A 20,882-nucleotide genomic window follows, 5' to 3' on the forward strand; every position below is an offset into this window, starting at 1 on the left:
TCCCCTGTCTGGCCAGGCAACCCCATCAGAAGTAAACAGCTAATGAGCTACCCTGTTTCACGGCAAGTAAAGAAAGAGCCTGCACCAAGCCTCATGATCCCAGCACATGTGAGTGGTGGAGGCCCCTAAGATGGAAGCAGACAAGATGTGCTTAAAGGACATGGAAACAAACCGCTGGTTAGATGTCCCCTTCCTCCACCCCAACCCGCAAATCTCGTATTATAAAGACTTACCTGTATCAGGGGCACAGGCCTCATCTGCTTTGGCAGCATTATCCACATTCTGTATGTTGGTATCTGGGGAGGAAAAAGAAGATCTGAGGACCAGCCCATGATCTCTAGCTTCTTAGAGACACAGGAAGGGCACACCTTCCTGTGGGGACCTGGATCACTTGAGTTGTGCGTCCCTGAGTGTCAGCTGGGTTCATGCTGACTCACTGGGGTTGGCTGTGTCACCCCCATTATAGACCAAGCAGACAAGGATCATAACCCCCTTCCTCTGCCACTACTGGGCTCAGCCCAGCCTGGGCACATGACCTGAAGGTGTTCCCTTCAAGGGCTTCCTGCCCTCTTTGCAGAAGCTTCTCTTCCCCCTGTCATACATTATTTTGTTCTTCTCCCCATCCTCCCCTCTGATCCTGGGGGCAGGAATTTTGCCCTTCTTTGTTCCTCTGAGAGAGCCATCAGACAGGGTTTCCCATGAGTCCCTATGGGGAAAGGAGTCCTGGTGCCCCAGTCCCCATTCCCACCCCATAAAGAAGTTACTGCACACAGGGGACCCCCTAGGAATGCAGCTGTGCCTGTGCCAAATGCGTCAGAGCTACAAAATCTCCTTCTTGTCTCGGGGAACACTGGTCTACATACCTGGGCCACTGGCCTCATTGCTGGCCCCCTCTGTTGGGTGGTCAGGGGTCTCCTGTCTGGGCTTCTGGCTGAAGGCCAGGAAGAGGTGCGTGCTCAGTGGCTGAGGAAGGTCCACCTCCAAGTACGCCCTCATGAACAGCTTGAAGACATCGTAGCTAATTGGCTGAGAAGAAACAAAGAGGACAGAAAAACTGGGGAGGGCAGGCAGGCGAGAGAAATGGAAGGGAAGCAGAAAGAAGTGGGGGGCACTGGTGGGCTCAGGAATGAAAAGGCCAGGAGGTGATGGAGAATGGCAGGCACAGGGAGCAGGGGACAGGAAGCAGGAAAGAGATGACACTGGTGGTTGCATGTCGGGACTGGCAGGAGGCTTCTGTAACAGGACATGTCCAAGACTAGGCAGAAAGCGGGTGATGGGGAATGAACATGACCACACAGGGGGACTCTGCCTGAGTCGATGCCCACAAGCCAGACGGTTCTCTAATGAGCTGGATTTGGTCAGTGTCACGGAATCCTAGTAAGATGAAGAAGGACGGAGTGGAAAACACAATGGAAAGATGGTTCTTCTGTAGGGTCTCCATTTTTCTACTTAGGCTGTGAGGGATGTGATTTCTGAGTGCTCGGGTCTCAGAAAAGAGGGAAAAACAGGCTCCATCCTTCAGGAGTCTCATAACTGATCTTCCCTGGATGAACCTCAAGAGAACCGGAGAGGGTATGTGTTTGGCTCAGCTGTTCTCAAAACATGCCCTTGTGAAGGTTTTCGGCACTGGGAGAAGAGCCGAAGGGCAGAAGGTAGAATCAAGAAACGCGCCCCAAACTAGAACCTCTCCCAGCTGCCTCTCTCCCACCACTGCCTGGCTTCTGGTCCCGGGCTGGGAGCAACCGTGCCAGAAAGGGCTGCTGTACTCAGCAAACGCTCAACAAAGACAGTCTGCAATGAGTCATCACTGGCTCGTTCTCTGATGGCATCAGATTCTTCATCAAATCGGCAGATGCTCCTGGAAATCACTGAGGAAGCTCTCCTCTAAGATCTGCTGTGCAGGCTTTTGTAAATAATAACAGCCATGAGAGAAAAAAAAAATCCCTTTTTAGGGAGCCTACTTGGCTCTCCTTCCAAAATGCTGATAGCATTTAACCCCTTGTCTCTTCTAGAAAATCTGGGAGCCTTTCCGGAGCCATGAGCTGGCTCAAATATATGCCATCAAGTCTGGGATGCAAAGTTTTGGCCCCCAAAACAAGGGATGATCTCCTGACCCCATTGGGAGGGAGCTCAGGAGGCAGTTTTCACTTGCCCTAGGCTGTCCTTTGCCGAGGGGAGGAAGCCTGATTTGGTTAAACAGAGGATAATGCAGGCTCTTAGCTCATTAAGGCATCTCTAAGCAAATGGTGGATTCATATTTCTTGTGACAACTACCACCGATCTGTCTCTATCTCTCTGTCTTTCCTGAGTCTCTGTGTCTCTCTTTCTGACCCTATCTCCACAGCCTCATCACCCAAGTGTTCTTCCCCACACAACCTTCTCTCTTTTTTTTTTATCAGTCTGCAAGAGCAAAAGCTTTTCTTTCTACTTTCCAAGTGGAACCCACCAACTATGACCCTTGATTCCACCTGCCCTCCCTCTGAAGGCATCTCCCAGCATCTGCTTCTCTACCTGTAAGCATGTTCAAGGTCACTGTTCCAAAGAAATGACTGAATACTTGAGTTACTACCCTGTCCTTCTTCTCTTCCCCTTCTGTGTTCCCTGGCCAGACCACACTAGCCTGTTAACTCTTCAGTCCTATTCAGTCTGGGTTCTGGCCCATCACCTCTGAACCCACTCTCTTGAAGGTCATCAATTCAGGTGTCTCTTTTTTGACTTGCTCATCTTTGGCTTCTCTGTAGCATTCCCTCCTCTTTACTTGAACTTTCTGTTTTCCACATTGTTGTTCTATTTTGGTTTCTTCATTCTCTACTTTGATTTGCCTGAGTATTTATTGATGGCACAGTTATACTTTAGAAGGCTCCTTTTGCATGGTCTTCATCTTCACACTATTTAAATTGGCAAGTACTGTTTGAAGTGTACAACTGACCCTTGAACAACATGGGTTTGAACTGTACGAGCCCATTTACTTGTGGAATTTTTTTCAGTAAATAGAGTACAGTACTATCAGTGTATTTTCTCTTCCTCATGATCTCCTTAATTACATTTTCCTTTCTCTGGCTTCCTTTATTATAGAATATAGTACAGTATATACAATACAAATAATATATAAAATATGTGTTAATCAACTGTTTGTGTTAAAAGTAAGACCTCCAGTCAACAGTAGGCTATTAGTAATTAAGCTTTTTGGGGAGTCAAATTTATATGTGGATTTCCAACTATGTTGCGGATTGGCGAACCTAACCCCCATGTTACTCAAGGGTCAACTATAGTTTTGAGCCCCAAAGTGTCCCGTTAATTTTTTTTATCAAATTGAGAACTAGCAGCAGAAAATATTTCTGGAACACTGACTATACTAAATGATTTTTTTAAAAAAAGAGAACACTTGGTTAACACATCTAATATAACACTCTTCAAAAACCAAAGCTGAAAGATCATCAAAGAAAGCAGTATGGGATTCAGGGGACCTCGTGACTGGTCTCAGCTCTACCCCATTTCCCTCTCTTTGTGAACCTCAGTTTCTTCCTCAGCAGATGGTAAGTTTGAGAAGATCTCAAGTTCTCAACTTCTAGTAGCCCCCTCCCTCGGCCAGTCCCCTCCTGACCCTGCAGCTTCTGCTACCTTTGACAATACCAGGCTCTGTTTTGAACTCCCAGTCATCGGAGACTAGGTGTTGTCCCTTCCTTCTATTCACTGTTCTTTTGCCACCTCTGTCACCTCTGGGTCTTTTCTGTGTGTTCACTGTTCCGCTGCCTCCACCCATACAAGAAGGCTCTGGAGGCCCAATGTTCCCTGGTTTCAGACTTCTGTTCTGTGCCTCCTACCTGGACCACTGCAATACTTCTCAATTTGCCTCCACCCCCATCTGTCAGTCCTCCCATCTTATCTATCCTTGCCAGATTGATCTTCCCAGAGCATAATTCTGAACAGATTGCTTCTCTACTCAAAAACTTTCCATGCCTCCTAATTGCCCATGGGAGAGGTGAGATCAGTTTTAAAATCACATGACCCTCTATAACATTTTTGAGCATGCATTCCCATTTCCCTATACTTACAAATTAATACATGTACTACTGTGCTCCTCTATTATACCCCATAAAACATACACTAGAGAAGAAATTAGAAAACAGAAGATAAGATAAAAAAAATCAATGTGACTGGAAGGTCTAATTTGCAGTGTTCCCACACTCCAGTGGGTCATCTCCTGTATTCCTTGAGTCCTCTGGGATTCACAGCCCTCCCATAATCCCACTCCAACCTAGATCCATAGCTACTTCAAGCTCTGAGGTCATTCTGATCTTTTCTCCTATGATTCCCTATGTGTACCTCTACACTCTGTCCACACTTATCTCTGTGTTCTTTCCTGGTCAAGCCTCCACGCGTATCTCATAAACTGCGTCCTTCTCTACCGGTTAATATTCCAACATATTTTAGCTAGACTTTAAGGTCAAGCCCAGATGCACCTCCTTCAGAAAGCCTGGTACCTGAATTTCTGTACTTTGTCCCTTCCATTCATGTCCTATGACACTTTCATCAGCTGCTCTCTTTTTAATACATAGTTGTTTATGATAACTACATCCTTAGTTCCTCAACTAGATCTAGAGTTCTGGGAAGGTAGTGAAATATCCTATTTCATCTAAGTATCCCCCCAAACCATCTATGACAGGTATTTTAATGGATGTGGGGTATCTTGCTGTATACTTGGCTCCCATCGATTATTGTAGGGCCTATTCAGTCAATGTCTATGTACTGAACCTCCTAGGTACAAGAAACACCTTGGGGAACACACCTGTGACACACACACACATAGGTCTATACCTTCAAAAGACTCAGGTATTGAAATAATTCAATAGTGATGAGTATGGGAAAAGTACTGACAAACTACTATAAGAACTTAGAAAACAATGATGGAAGGCATGTCCAACCACTCATGACCCTAATCAGGGGAACAGGATGTCATAGAATAAGCCCAGAAACAAAGATCATTCACATCAGAAAAGCCCAGACCTCCTCATGTCACTGAAGTTCTGAAAGTTCAGTGACTTGCCCCAGCCACCCAGCAGCAGAGTAAAACCGGAAGCCTGATCTTCTGACCCCCAGTCCAGTGCTCCTGCTCCCATGTCTGTTCTAGGTCCCAGTGCTAACAGATGGCTCCCTGCCACTCTCTCTAAGAACCTCAAGTATAGTATGCAAAAAAAAAAAAAAAAAAAAAAATGTGGCTGTGTGCCACTCTCAGAGCAGTATCTGAGTTGTGGAGAGTGAGTTCTTTATGAGCACAGGCCAGGCTCAGATGCGCTGCCAGTGAATGTGTGATGGGTAGAAAGTGGCTTACTCTGCCCAAGCCAGACAAACAAACACTCAGGCATGCTGGCAACTCTCTGTGTTCTGGAATAACATGCTGGGCACTGTCATGGTGCAGGCCTGTTTTCTTCCCAGAAACTGCCACTTTCATATAGGAACTAACTGGGCACTTGCTTTTTCTGCAGTCTGCTTCAAGAGTGAATTCTTGCACAGGTCAAAAAAGGAGGGGGGAACTAGATGGACAGCTTATTGTGCATCAGGCAGTTTACGTTCATGATCTCATTTAAGTCTTAAGGCAACCAGGGCACCTGGGTGGCTCAGTCCTTAAGTGTCTGCCTTTGGTGCAGGTCATGATCCCAGTGTCCTGGGATCAAGCCCCACACGGGGCTCCCTGCTCAGTGGGAAGCCTGCTCCTCTCTCTCCCACTCCTCCTGCTTTTGTTCCCTCTCTCGCTGTATCTGTCAAACAAGTAGAAAATATCTTAAAACAACAACAACAACAACCACCGTGTGAGGTGGGACTATTACCGCTAGTAATAGCAGTGGATGAAAAAAATTCTGAAAACATGAATAACTTGCTCAGAGTCATACAGCCTGGGCAGAGCTGGGCTCTGTGCTTCCACATGTCTGAGTCCAAGATCACAAGGCCACCGAGCCACCTTGCTCCTCTTACTCCACCATGTACTGGTTCACTTTCTGGCTGTTTTTTGCTCTACTCGATTCTCCAGAGTATCACTCAGTGTTTATGGGCAGCGGCCCCGCTTGTCACGGCCAGATGCGAACTTTTATTCTTGGCCTCGCTTTCCTAGCTACTTGCCCTTCCCACGACTAACTCATGCCTCCTTGAGACATTTTAGCAGCAGTAAGCCATCAAGCTCAAGAGCAAGTACATGCTTTTTGTTTCCCCCACCCCGTGCCGGGACATTACACCTACTAGAAGCCAGCCACACTGGGAGAGAGAATAAAACCAGAGTGACAGAGCTTCCCGGCGACACAGCAGTTCCAGGCATGCAAAGAGTGGGGGGCCAGCTGGATGAGGCGTGGGTGGCAGCAGGCTCCTAACAGCCAAGCTGCTCTCCACTTCTGAAAGCTCCCGTGGCCTTCACACCCTCGGTGGCCCTGACCAAATTGTTCCCCTCCCACTCTTCAGCCTCAAGGCTGTCGGGCTGATTAGCAGCCCCCACCCTTCTTTGTTCCTGTGTTTCTGGAGCTGGGGGTGAGGGGTGGGAGGGGCAACAAGTTCTTTGCGGCTTCCCCATCTTCTCTGCATGGCTTCTCCTCAGGAATGTTCTTTGAAATGGCTCATTCTCAGTCTGTCTCCTGTACGGGCAATCTTCCTCCTGTTTCATTCTCCAGAGGACTGTGCACTTTATCCAAAGCCCCTGCTCAGGTAAACCTCAAGGACATGTGCTTTGCTGGTTCCCTGCCAGTGCCCAGCAGCAGAGTTGACTCAAGGGTCACTGAAAGGATGACAATACCAATAAATAATGACCTGCCTTGTCCCAAGTCTGTCCTGCTGATCAGTCATTTTTCTGCAATTAGCCCTCATGAAAGGACCTAGGATCAGGGAAAAGGAAGTTGAATTTAACACATTCTGGGGAAAGGAGTCAGAATAATAATGGATACCACTTTTTAAGTGTCCTATAAAGTGTTAGACATTTTGCAAAAATTATCTCAATCCATCCACTCATCTGCAAACTTCAATGTCTTTGCTTGTTGTGATCTTCAGGTCACAGATGAGGAAATTGAGGCTCAGAGACGTGAAATATTATTTCAGGCCACACTGCTGGTTGGCAGCAAAGGCAGAAGTCTAACCTAAGACCACGAACCTTCAGAGCCTGCCAACAGGGAGTAAGTTCTAGAGGGCAAGAACCGTGCTTCCTCACCTTAATATCTTCTACAGTGCCCAGCACGGTGCCTGGATGCTCAAGAAACATGAGATGAGTGGAATCGGAAAGTAGGGGAGGTCTTGCATTCATTTACTCATTCAACAAATATTTCTTGAGTGCGTGCTATGAGCCAGATACTCCTCTGGGCACTGGGGATACTGAAATGAACAAATATATAGCATGACAGTTGGTGAGGAATACTAAGGAGGACAATAAGGCAGACCAGGGGGATAAGAAACATCAGGAAAAAGGGCTTAAAATTTTAAATAGAGAAGGTGACATTCACTGAGAGGGTGATCTGAGCGAACACTTTAAGAAGTAAGGAAATAAACAACGTGGGTATCTGTGGGAGGAACATTCCATGAAGAGACGAAAGCAAATGCAAAGGTACTGAGGTAGAGCAACCTTGGCTTGTTTGACAACATCAAGAAGGCTATAAGAGCTGGAAAGGAAGGATGAGGAGAGTAGCAAGAGATGAGATTAGGGAGTAGACGGAGGTACAGATGGTAATGACTTTGATTTTAACTCTGAGTAGGGAGTTGGGGAGCCATGAGGGATTGTAGAGCAGAATAGTGACATGATCTGACTTAAATTTTAACAGATTGCTCAGGATGAGTGTGAAGAATAGGGTTTAAAGGTCAAGAGCAGAAACAAGGAAGGAGCTCAGTTAGGTGACTATTACAATAATCTGGACAAAATATGGTAGTGCAGGTAAGGGTGGAAGCAGTGCCTGTGGTGAGATGTGACTAGACTTTGGATATATTTTGAAGGTAGAAGTGGCAGAGTTTGCTGATGAATTGGACATGGGATGTGAGAGGAAAACTCAATGATGACTCCATAGTTTAAGACTGAAGAACTTGAAGAAAGGAGTTGTCATTTATGGAAATGGGGTAGACTGCCGGAAAAACAGGCGTCACAAGGGAAGATCAAAGAACTCAGACTAGCTTATGTTAAGTAGGAGACAGCAGTTTGATTTTTCAATAGAAATGTCAAGTTAGAGGGATGAAAGGAAAACCAGTGTCCTGAAATCCAAGTGAAGACAACAGAGGAGGACCTGACCAACTGTGTCCAATGCCTATTGGCATTGAGTAAAATGCCTATTGAGTTCAGCTACATTGTGATCCTTGGCAATCCTCACCAGTGGTTTTAGTGGAGGAGTAGGGGGTTATGCTCTGATTGAAGAACTTTCAAGAAAGTGGGAAAAAGAGAAATTAGAGGCAATGATTACAGACAAATCTTTTGCACAGTGTTGCTATTAGGGACAGGAAAGAAATGAGGTAACTGGAAAACTGGAGTCAGGAAAACAATTTTAATAGAGGACAAATAACAGTATGTTTATATGTTGATGAGAAAAACCTAGCAAATAGTGGAAAGCTGATGTGAAAGAGATACATATACATATACAGAGAGAGCAATGCTTCCCAATAGATTAGAAGAGGATGGGAATGAGTGCATACTTGGAGGGGCTGGACTGACTAGGAACATGGAGAGTTCATTCCTAGTTATAGGATTAAAGGTACAGAGGCATGTGAGGATCTTATTGAAGATCTCTTCTGATTTCTTTCTATTTTCTCAGTGAAGTAGAAAGCATGGTTGATGACTTAGCATGAGGACAGGAAAAGGGAAAATTTGAAGACAGGAAAGTATGATGGAGTCTTCTAGGACATTAAGAGAATGCTTAAACTTGGCAAACATATAAATGGTTCATTTGAGACTTAGGAGAATATATGCTGAGAAACAAGTTCTTTAAAAGGAGCTAAACTTCTAAGAATGGAACAAATTATGGAAAAGCTAGAACATAGGGCTTTTCAAAGGCTTGAAATGGAAACGTTCTTACCTCATGTGGGTCATATTGTTTGAGGCTTCCACCCTCATTAAATTCAGCCAAGACATCCCTTATCTTCTTGGAAGAATCTAGAGAGACATAATGCACATGTGAAATATTGGTGAACAGCTCATGGGAGCTGGGCCAAGTACATTCTCCCTGTCTAACCTTGGTTATGATGGCGCCAATCCTCATTCCCAGGGCTATCTGGAAAAATCTCACCCTTATCTGCCCTTCTCCCCTCTTATTTCTTTACTTATAGTCTCTCTCCTGTTTTATTAACTATCTTTCTAAAACACAAATGTGATCTGATCATGTCCCTACTCAGTACACTTCCATGGCTCTCAGTTTTCCCAGGATAAAGCTTAACTCCCTTGCTTGGTACATAAGTATGGTGATTTGACCTAGACCATTCCTCATCTCTTTCTTTAACCCTCTACTCACCCTGCTTTTCAGCCCCATCAAATCACATTTCCATCAGTCCCTGATTACACTGTGTATTCATTCACTCCTTCGTTCTTTCATGGAGTCTGTTCTCTATGTTGTAAACTTCACTCAATTCTTGGTATCCAGCTCAAATGACAACTCCTTTGTAAAGTCTTCCTTTATCAGTCAGAGTTCCCTCTCCTGCATCCCACATGACTTGTACACAATTCTGTAACAGAGCTTGCCATATAGTGTTATAACTGCCTCTCTTACTCCTCTCCTGCCCCAGTTCTACCTTGAGATCTATAATTGGTTAGTGAGTCTTTGTATACCATATCACAGTCTGACACATAAGAAAGGTTCAGAAAACCGGTTTACTAGGTGACTACATAAAATCTGAGCAGAAATATTAAAACATTTAAATTTTTGTTGACTAAATAAGATGGATGGGCATTCAGTCCACTGATGCTCTGTCCTTGGTGCTGAAACAAAGACTCAGAGTCCGTGAAGCATAATGACTTAGAAAATTCTCCTTTCCATTGGAAATAACCTGGAAACTAACAGAAAAAAGTATGGCTTCTTCTTCTTCTTTTGAGTTTTATAAGGAAATTGGGAGTCTAGAAAAGGGATTCGATAATTGTCATTATAAACCCATCCTGAGTATATCCTGTGCAGTTATCAGAACTCTAGACATCAGAGAAAACCAGGGTCTCTGTGCTCTCCTTGTCTCAGAGTACTGTAGATAATTAAGAGCTTCCCAAGCTCCATTACTGCCATGATTTGAAGATCTGAGCAAAGGGCAATGTTATTAAAAATTGACATAGTGTTCCTTGGTGTTTTTACAGAGGGCTATACTCTCTCATAGGCCTGCATAAAGTAGATGTGCACATGGGCTGCTCTCCACAGCTCTGCTGACTTGGATTCGATCAAGCACAAGTTATAGTCATTTTAGAATTGAGACATATTGAAATGCCACAGGAAAATGTTGATGTTGCCTAAAAATGGACATTTCTTCCTGAAATTCAAAACTAATAGCTCAGTGAGATCCAGGCAGCAGATGTCATCAATTTGGGCTGCTTCCACTCAATTCAGGAAACACTATGGAGGGTGAGAGGCTGCAAGGTACTATTGATGAACTAGCTGGGGAGATTATCTGAATAATTGTTCTAATGGCCAGCCTCTAGTTGGGGCCTTTATTGCATAGTCTCATATACTCTCCCCTGCTGATCCATGCACATTTGGTTATATTTTCTTCAGTTTACAGATGAAGAAGCTGAAATTCAGAAAAATTAAGTGACTTGAGTAAAAGGGTTTTAATTCAGGTCTAGTTTGGCTCAAAGTCTATATTACTTTCCCTTGAGCACTATTCACTGTTACTCCCCAAACCGTGGCTGACACAAGAGAAAATATAATAATAGCTATAATACAGAAGCTCCATGAAGAACAGACCAGAGAAGTAGAACGAGCAGGAAAGAAGTAAAGTTAGGATGACAGTAAACTTGGGTGGGGGTCCAAGGATGTCCCATACAGGAGGTAGAATTTGAGAGCTGAGGTGTAAAGAATAAGTGAGGCTTAAAAGATGGACAAAAAGTGGAAAGACTATTCTAAGAAGGGGCAGGGTGAACAAAAATACAGAAATGGGCATTATAAGACATCTAGGAAAGGTCAGAACCAGAGAATAGTTTGGGGCCAGATTTGTGGGAGTCTTGAGTGCCAAGCTAAGGACATTGATTTGAAATTGTTAAAGATTTCCTGAATAGTGGAGTACTGAAATCAAGTCTGTTTTCTAAAGGCCACTCTGGCAACAGAATGGAAGACAACTTAGAATTAGGCCAGAGCTCAGTTAACATTACACATAAATTATGTTCAAATCATTCTATGGGTAGCTCAATTATTTAGAGAAGACTACATTTTATAATCTATTTTAATGGGAGGTTTTCAGGCCAACCAGAGTGGCCAAATCTGGACTGCATTAAAAAGTACGAATTTGGAAGCATGGGTACCCTTGGTGTTGCTTCTGCAAGAGTAGTAAAGAGCCAACATTTTGACTGAGAACCAGGGAAGTGATTTCACTTGAATTCATACTCTTGATATTATTGTCACATTTTGGAAATTCCACAGTTGATCCTAGCAGAAATCCTATTTTTGGTTCTAAGTGACTATATATTTGCAAAATCCTGATTTATATTTAAATGTATGCTATAAATGCATGACACACACACACATATGTATATACACATACACAAGTATGTTCATCCTATGTTCACATTCAAATAAATAGACTTTAAAAAGAAAAACACAAAAAGTATATTAAAATCTCCAATTATTAGCCTAAAATTAAGTAGAAAAAAACATCCAAGAGATTGCTGGTTCCTAGATTTCTGTGAGAGTTGTTCTTCACCACACATTTACTTCCATTTGCTTCATGGGCTTTAATGAGCTCATAGTGTTAACACCTGTCCCTTTTTTAAAAAAAGGGAGAAAATCTAATTCTCAAATTTGAGACCCATTCCTTTCTCCTGAGATGTCCTTTGATATTTTATTAGTTCTATTTTTGACAGGCTTCTGGACTGGGTTTCTATTTGCCCAAGGAGGAGTAAGTGGGTACTGCTCCATTCTGTTTCATCTTATGACAGCAAGGAACAATGAGGGTCATCTTCAGAACATTCCTTGATCTTACCCCAGGCACCGTCTGTGGGTCCAACCGCATAGCCTCAGTAGAGAGCAGAAGCCTATACAGGAGCATCACCACCAGACTCAGAGGAGATCCAATTCTATTCCTAAGTGTCTACAGGAGGGCCATGTCCACAGTTCTTTGTAAGAACTCCTATTTTATTGAGTGCTTACTGTATGCTAGGTACCGTCCTACTTATCTTATATGATTTATTTAAATCTCCATAATTACTCGCTAATGTAATAATGATCCCTATTTTATTTTATTTTTAAAGATTTTATTTGAGAGAAAGAGAGGGAGAGAACACAGCAGGTGGAAAGGCAGAGAAAGAAACAGACTCTCTGCTTAGCAGGCGCCCTCCCCTGCTGAAGTGGGGCTTGATCCCAGGACCCCAGGATCATGACCTGAGCTGAAGGCAGACATTCATCCGACTGAACCCCCAGGCCCACCAGTGGTCCTTATTTCAGAGAAGAAAAAAAACAAGGTTTATGATATTTAGATGATTCTTTCAGGGGCACATAGCTAGTGAGTGGGTGACTCTGATTTTTAGCATATTTAATAATGTGACACAGCTATTAAAGTCACTGGATATGTGAACCTGGGGAAATCAGAAGATAAGGCCTTTCCTCTGCAACAGTGCCTCTCAAACCTGGCTACCTGGCTACCAGAACCACCTGAGAAGCCTAAATACATTGAAACCCAGGACTCACCCAAGACCAGTTAAGTCAGCATCTCTTTGGAAACTCAGGAATCAAAATATTTTAAAGCTTCCTGGATGTTCACATGTACAGTCAAGGTTAAGAACTGCTGTTCTGTGAATGTAATTTTATTGTTAGAAATGAAGACTATCTTAAGAAGCAGCTAAACTTGTTGGATAATTATTGCAAAAGGAAGAAAAGTTTGTAACTCTGCTAAATCCAAAATCAACCACGCTTGGCAGACACTCTCTATTGCTGAAGTGGACAAAATGAAGGAATTTTACCCAACAGGTCGACTTATTCAGCTTTGTGGCAAGGCAGGGATACATTCTGTAACTCGCACTGGCAGAACCATCAGCATGCAGTTTTATTCCAAATCAGGGGTCAAGAGCCTCTTTTCCATGATCAAGGTCACTAGTAGTAACAACTACCCTAAGAAGTTTTGATCCAAAATTGTCTCTTTTGCTTTATGTGCCAAGAATTCTGGGACCTTAACCAAACACTCGTTCCTAGTGTTTAAGCACATTCAAAGCCTTTTTAAGGAGAAAAACTGGCCCAACTCACAGGCACCTTCACTGCCACGCTTGTGTGGGAGAGGGATGCCCTCCAACTGAACAAGCAGACAAATTAGGAGATTCAGTGTTTACAGGAGAACGGCAGTGATGCTGCCTAAACCAGAACCCAAAGTTGATGAGTCATCTTCTAGCTAAGAACCCTGAGTATGTGACCACTAGTCAGACCATTAAACTCTGAAATAACTATAACTCGACATTTTGAAATGGGAACCTGAAAACCCATAAATGGCCGTGAAATTATAAGTGAATAATGACTCTCCATGCCTCAAAGTCCCCCAAGAGCATCTCAGACTGAACACATGCAGCCACTGCCTGAGGTTCCGGTTTAAATGCAGATTCTGATTCAGCAGGGACTGAGTCCGGGCCTGACATTCTGCATTTCAGGCAAAACCCTCGGTGACACTAATTATGCAGGTGCATGGACCTCACTTTTGATGAGAAGGCCTTCCGTAACGCTCTTGTGTATTTGTGGTTGACTAGTAAGGCCTGCCTGTCACAACATAGACAAAACCATGATGCTGAGGCTAGAGGAATATAGTCCATAGACTGAGAAGACTGAAAATGACTCAAACCTGGGAGACAAAGACACAGAAGAAAAGAGAAAGTTGGCCCATGAAAGGGGGAAGAAACCAACACCACCACCTAGATTTTCCTTCTTTCGATGATGGCTTGGAAGTATGAATAAGTTTTCTAAGTATTCCAGGGAGTCAAGAACACAGTGAGGTGCCCAAAAGCAAGAGTGGAGTTTCCCAAGGGTTCTGGAAAGATGGAGAATGAGGTGAGAACAGAGATGCCAGATCCAGGAGCCGTACATCAAGAGGCCCACCTTTTCATCCAGGAGGAGTCAGGCCCCAAAGTGAAATGTGGGGAACACGTGTAAGAAGCCCAGCTTTGGAAGCATCGACACATTCTCCCAGCTACGCTTCTTTTCCTGTGCACTGTTTCTGCCCAGCCTAGAGCCACTGCCTGGAATAAATTCAACGTTCAATAAAGGTTGGTGGAATGAAGGAGGACTAGAAAAGGCACTGGGATTATTGTCCTCATTCCATATGTCCTGTATTTCCAGGGGCATAGGGAGAAAAGCTGGACCAGTGGTGGACAACCTTGGCTGCATGGTGGACTCACATGGTGAGCTTTAAACAGCACTGATGCCTGGATCCTACACCTACAGATTAGGACTCAGTGATCCTGGGGTTGGGGTGGGATTATGGGTGGACAGGGCACTGGAAGGGTTGAAAGCCTCCTAGGTATTTCTAGTGCACAGCCAAGGCTGAGGACCTCTGAGGTCTGCGAATCTACTAAGGGGAACCAGTGGAGGTGGTTAATTCTGCACAGTGCTACATATAGAATAAGAGAAAACTACTTTACATCAAAAGTAGAGGGTTTGGGGGCTCATATCCGAGAGCCCTCTTTAAGAAACTGAGAATTTCTGATTCACCATAAGTGCTATGAATGACTGGTACGGCTTATTTGTACAAGGGACATTGGTATTGATAGCAAAACTTCCCACTTTTTCTTCAAATAATTTGGCCTCATTAGTCATAGCCCACATGAAGGGGGAGGAATGGATCAGACAATCTGCATCTTCTTGTGACTCAGAGTGTGGCCCATGGACCAGCAGCATCAGCAGCCTAGAAGCTTGTCCAAAATGCAGCATCTCAGAACTCTCCCAGATCTACTGAGTCAGAATTGGCATTTTAACAAGATCTCCAGGAGATTCGTATGCATATTCAAACCTGAGAGCTACTGTTCCATAGAAGCCTAACCCTATCCATAGATTCTGACTGCTTGTGGGTAGAGGCCTGGTCATCAGAATGAAAGGAAGGCCAGCTGTGCTACGAGAGACGTAAGGGAGAAATAGTGGTGGTTTCCTTCCGAGTTGGAAACAATGACAATGAGACATGACCCTTTATGGACCCAGGACTTCAAGAACATTGGATTAACTCTCACTCCACTGACTCATGTAAATAATAAGGTTTCAATGGAGCTTACTTAGAGTCTTACATTGTTCCATAAACTAGCCCTAAACATTTTCTCTGGCTCCCGTATTAACACTGACAGGTTTGAATTTTGAACTGTAATTTACCTACATCTTAAAGTCAGAGACTTTGCGTTGATCTTGATCTGTTTCTAATGAAATATATTTCTGAATAGCACAATTTATCTGATTCATGCTTCTTAAATGTACTTTAAAATTTTGCTCTATTATAGTTTAATTGACATGCAAATATATAATATATACATTAATCCCTCCACTGTATCACTGAAGGCTGAGCTCCAGTGGGTACTTTTTGTTTAATTTACTGGAACTGGATTGAAGCAAACTGAATTTGACCTGGGACTGAGAACTTTGGTTCTAATTCTTATTCTACCACTGACTTTCTGTGTGACCTTGGGGAAATCATGGAGCGATTCTCAGTGATTGAACACAGGACTCAGTGTTCTCATTGTAAGATGGGTAGGAGTTAGATCTGATGGTGCCTTAAAATTTCTCCCAGGTGTAAAAAAGTCTACAAAATCTAGCAACCATGGACTGATGTCGAAAATGTTTAATTTTTGGAGAATTAAAAGTTAAAATTGATGCTTTATCATTTTTCCCTTTCTGAAAAAGCTGATAGCTTTGTCCTTGACAAATTATGGAAAAATAATCGCCTCTCCCCGAATATCAGGATTAGTACAATAACCCCATTTTATCTCTATTTGAAGCTGTTAGAAGAGGGTCAGTAGGAGGCTTCCCCATGAGCTCATGCCCTCTGAGGCTGAAAAGAAACCTGTTTCAGCATAGAAACTAAGTATTAGAAGGGCTAAGATGGTCATTTAATCAACTGGACACCCAGGGAAAGAAAACTCAATTGCTTTGAAGTCAATTCTGTTCTATCTTGGGCAGGTCAATGAATCCCTTGCTTTAAGTCCTTCTTTGATGATTTTCTCCCAGTCCTAGGGCTACTTCTGGAAACCATTCAAAATTAACTACACACCTCCTCCCCCAACAGCACTTTTTATTTATTTACTTATTTGAATCTCCCCTTCTCCTGCAAACAGGCATAGTACTCGCAGGCACTTTTTCGTAACCCTGCTGTGAGGCCCCTCACCATACTGGCCACACTTCTCAAACACCTCCTGGTTTGTCCCTATCCATTGTACACTGTGGTGCCTAGGGACGAATTCAGCTTTCAAAGGAATCTGATTAGGGTAGACAGAATGTGGGTACCAGTTTGCCTTGTGACATACTGTGAGACTATTAATACATCCGATGATCACAATCAGTTGTTCAGCTAAATAAGATAATGTATCAAAAGATATCTCCCCAGCTCCTAGAAGTCTTGCTTCTGGAAAGTACTGAACAACACAGGAACACCTCATGATATACTCTGTGCCAGCTAGTCTCCAAAGAGCACTGTCCACAGTCTCCCTGCACCCTGTGTGAGCTGCTCTCCCATGAGAAGCGCAGTTCATGCCCTCACCCCGTTGCAACTGGGCCAGCCCAGTGGAATGTGGAGATAGTTCTGTTTAGGGACCTCAGAGTCCAGGTGTTAAAAAGGCCTGCTTTTATGCTCTTAGGAGTTCGGGGCCACATGTAAGAAGTCTAGGCTAGCCGGCTGGAAAAAGGCTGCGTGGAGAGGCCCTGGGAGATGACAAAGCACTTAGGGAGAAAGCAGTCCCATGGAGGAATGCTGAGGTAATAGCATGGCAGTGAGTAAGCCTGCTGGACCCTGTGAGGCATCCCACCTGAAGCCCCACACACTGCAGAGCCCAGCCATCCCCGCTGGGCCCCGTCCAGATTCCCAAGCAACAGAATCATGGGAAAAAAACAAAATGGCTGTTAGAACGCAAGAGGCTGAAGTTGTTTTGATGCAGCAGTAGATAACTAGATTGCACAGATAATTGTTAGGGTGAGGAGAACAGCATACGAAATAGCCTCGCATGTCTATTTTACACACATGCACAGGCACATAATGGTTATCACTGGGAGACGGGATCGTGGGTAGCTTTACATTTCATCTGTTTTCATTTTTATACTTGTTTTTATTTTGTGACAAAAATATTCTTAATACCACAGTATGTTTTTTACAAGCATTTTACTGAATCACATTAAGCTTACCAGATAGAAACGTATCAACTCCGTGTGTATGTGTGTGTGCATATAAAATACTTATCTACATCTCCAAGGACAGTTTTAACATGGCGTCCCCCCCACAGCAGAAGGCCACCAGGAAGGTATAGGGGTTTTGTTATATAAACAGAATACACCAAGAGCCTCTTATCCTGAAATTCTTGGCCCCCTCTACCTGGTAACCCCACTGGGGAAAGTTCCCCATTCTTGGGCTGTACACTCTGGCTATTCCACTACCACGAAGCTCCTGTTTATGTAGTTACGGAAGAGCGGTTGCTATGGTAATGCAATCTGACTGAATACCAGCATGTGTCTAAAATTGGTAGAAGTGCCTTTTCCAGGGTTTCCTCTGAGGATTAACCATTTTCCAAGAACTGTAGCTTTTTTCCCTCTCCTGTTACAATAACAGCTCCAGGGCACCTTGTGCAGTCCCGGGAACCTTGTTCAGTCCCAGGACACAAACAAGATGAGGAGGGGTCAGAAAAAGACAACGCTAATCGTTGAAAAAGAGACCTGAGCCACAAAGGAACCCCTTCCTAGTAAATACTCCGGCTTCTTTTTGACCCCTGCCTCCTGTACTGCTTTGCCACATGTGGACCCCTCTGTTTCTCTGCTCCCTCTACCCACTCCTCTTTTTGCCAGGCCATCTTGCAGGTTCTTCTGTCTTCTTCTCACTTCTTTCCCTTCTCTGACCGGAGGCTGCAGGCAGACCCTTGGCCCTCATGTGCTTGCTATCTGAAGTGCTTTCATTCTTGTTGTCGCCCCTCCTTGCTGCCTCCACACAATGGTTCCCATGTCAGAGCTGGAGCCTAGCTCTCCTTCCCACTCTCTTCCCATCACCAATCCTCCCAGGCCCATAGGAAACCTCTCTTGCAAAGCAGTGTCCTCCACAATGGGCACTTATTTATCATTCTTGCCCCCAATCCTTTCTTACCACCACCACCACGGGTCCTAGGCTCCGAGTCTGTGACCTGCTTGCAGTACCATGATGACCACTCTTCCCTGCCTTCCCAACCACTTCCTCTGCCTGCAGTGCTCTCCACTACTGCCTCCTCCTAGTGTTTCTGGCATCCGGAAACCAGCCCTGCGTCAGGAAGCCTCCCACCAGGCTAGGCGAGGTCTTCTCCTCGGTGCTCCCCACTCCTTAGCACCTGTCATACGGAACATCATCATTTGAGTCCCAGCTATCTCTCCCTACTAGGCGGGGAGCTCCTTGAGGGCAGGGCTTGCGTCTCCCTCATTGCTGGTTCCCTGGAACCTGGTGCGTCTGAATATAGAAGGGGATATGTCATCACTATCCCCAAATCAACCTTGCCAACCCGTCCCCACCAGCCTTGAATAATAATGTCGGCATCTGCCCTGGGTCCACAGGGATTATCCAGGGATTATCTCTGCTGGCTTCCATTGGTTCTTCCAGCACAGGTTTCCACAGGTCAGCATTTGTTCATTGCCACAGTCCTCCCTAGCCCCGATACTCCGCTCAGACTAGATTTCATCCCACGGACCCTGCTCTACCTCCCTGATCTGGCAGCTTCTATATTCAGGCCACCAGATCCATGGCCCTGGACTCAGCCACCTTGGTCCCAAGCCATGCTTTGACCCAAGGCATCCTACTAAACCCACCCTCCTCTCCTTCTCTCCACAGAGCCCATAGGTTCTCCTCACCACCCATACACAACCCTCTTTGTGCCTCTCTCCCTTTGTTCCTGTTGTTTCTTGCCCTCCCCTACTATCTACATAGTACTCACATTTTATACTTCTGTCCTCCATAGCGGTCCTCCCAGCTGAATCCTCTGTTGTGGGGTAAATTGTATCCCCTCCCCTGTAAAATCATATTTTTGAAGTCTCGACCCTGGCCCCAGTGCCTCAGACTATGACCTTATTGGGAAATAGGATCCTTACAGATGTAGCTAGTTAAGATAAAGTCATATTGGAATAGGGTGGATCTAATCCAATATGACTGTGTCCATATAAAAAGGGAAATTTGGATATGGACACACACACACACACACTTAGGGAGAATGTCATGGAGAGACAGGTAGAAGGCAGCCATCTACAAGCCAAGGACAGAAGCCTAAAACAATTCTTCCCTTACAGTCCTCAGGAGGAACCAACCCTACTGATATCTTGACTTTGCACTTCTAACCTCCAGAACCATTAGATACTTACTGTGGGTCTAAGACAACCAGATTGTGAGTACTTTGTCACAGGAACCTAGCAAACTAATACACTCCCCCATACCAATTTCCTCTAGCTTTCAATTCCCTTCTCCCTTGTGTGCTCAGTTTAGACAGCTCTGCCAGAAGTATTTGCCTGCTGCCTTAAACCTGCTCTTTGCTTGTGTTATGAACACATTTCTGATTCCCAAACCAGATTCTGATTCCTCAAGAGCAAACCTTTTCTTTGTGCTTCCTTTTCATCCCTGAGAGGGACCAGTACTTGGATGACATACAGAGTGTGCTGAATTATATGGAATTTACCCCAGAAGATGACATCTTGCTCCTTGTCAATACATTATAGAGTCTCTCTAAGCCCATCCAGGTCAGACAGGAGGCTGAGCTTTAGGGAGCCAAGAGGGAAACTAACCAGAAGTCCCATGGGGGTTCCGGTTGACTGTGAGGAGCACAGCGTCATGGGTGTCAGGCCTGGGAGGAATCACAGGAAGAGATCATCTAGTCCAACTCTTTCATCATATAGAAGAGGACACAGGCTCTGGAGGGCTCGAGGCTGTCACATCACAGAGAGCAAGAGCCGCAGGTGGTACTGGAACCCAATCATTAGATTCCCAGACCAGTACTGTGGACAAGAGCTGCTGGCCCTGTGGGAGCAGGGCAGCTGCCAAAAGGGCATACAAGGGCTCCCTGGGCAAGCTTTGTAGGGCAGGTCAACTTGCCAGCAGCCTAGTGATTTACAAAAGCGCCAGTATAATTAACAGGAAGGGAGAGGTGATTAGAACAAAGAGACGGGGCAGGCATGCCACGGAGAGGTCTGCCCAGCAAAGGGCTCTTGTAAAACGCTGGGGTCACTGCACAAACACTATGGTTGCCGCGTGTGCCGAGGGCAGTGGTCCAGTGGAGTCCCAGCCCGGGTAAATTCCCATCTTGTCAGGATTAGGAGTAGTCTAAGGAGGGCCCAGCTGTTGTGCCCCCATGGGAACATTGGCTTTGTCATCAGTGTGTCCTGATACACTGCAATTGTTCCTGGGTATAACCACCAGGAAACCAAGAGCCCCCATTGAAAGGTCAGGCTTATTCAGAACAAAGTCAAGAAAGAGACACACATCAGAATTCTATATCTTACTGAAAAAAGGCCCTGGGTCCAAACACAAGAGTATATTAAAGCCAGTGACTGAGTAACTTTATAACTATGCAGCCTTCAGCC

The 20,882-nt window shown here is 44.7% G+C and overlaps 1 protein-coding gene across 5 annotated transcripts in view; it reads right to left on the bottom strand.

Annotated features, from left to right (window-relative positions):
- Nucleotides 1–20,882, bottom strand: part of DGKG (diacylglycerol kinase gamma) — a 209,871-nt gene that overhangs the window by 150,623 nt on the left and 38,366 nt on the right. For 4 of the 5 annotated variants that reach the window (XM_004745198.3, XM_013052598.2, XM_004745197.3 and 1 more), the window contains exons 3-5: nt 9,027–9,103; nt 864–1,026; nt 234–296 (exon numbers count right to left, since the gene is read on the bottom strand). In XM_004745198.3, the coding sequence (XP_004745255.1) occupies nt 234–296; nt 864–1,026; nt 9,027–9,103 (303 nt within the window). Of the gene's footprint in view, nt 1–233; nt 297–863; nt 1,027–7,186; nt 7,348–9,026; nt 9,104–20,882 lie in introns of all 5 variants that reach the window. The other variant, XM_013052597.2, reaches the window with a different exon arrangement.

Source organism: Mustela putorius, unplaced genomic scaffold (genome assembly GCF_011764305.1).
Source record: "Mustela putorius furo isolate JIRA1106 unplaced genomic scaffold, ASM1176430v1.1 tig00003834_pilon_pilon_pilon, whole genome shotgun sequence".
Lineage (NCBI taxonomy): Eukaryota > Metazoa > Chordata > Mammalia > Carnivora > Mustelidae > Mustela > Mustela putorius.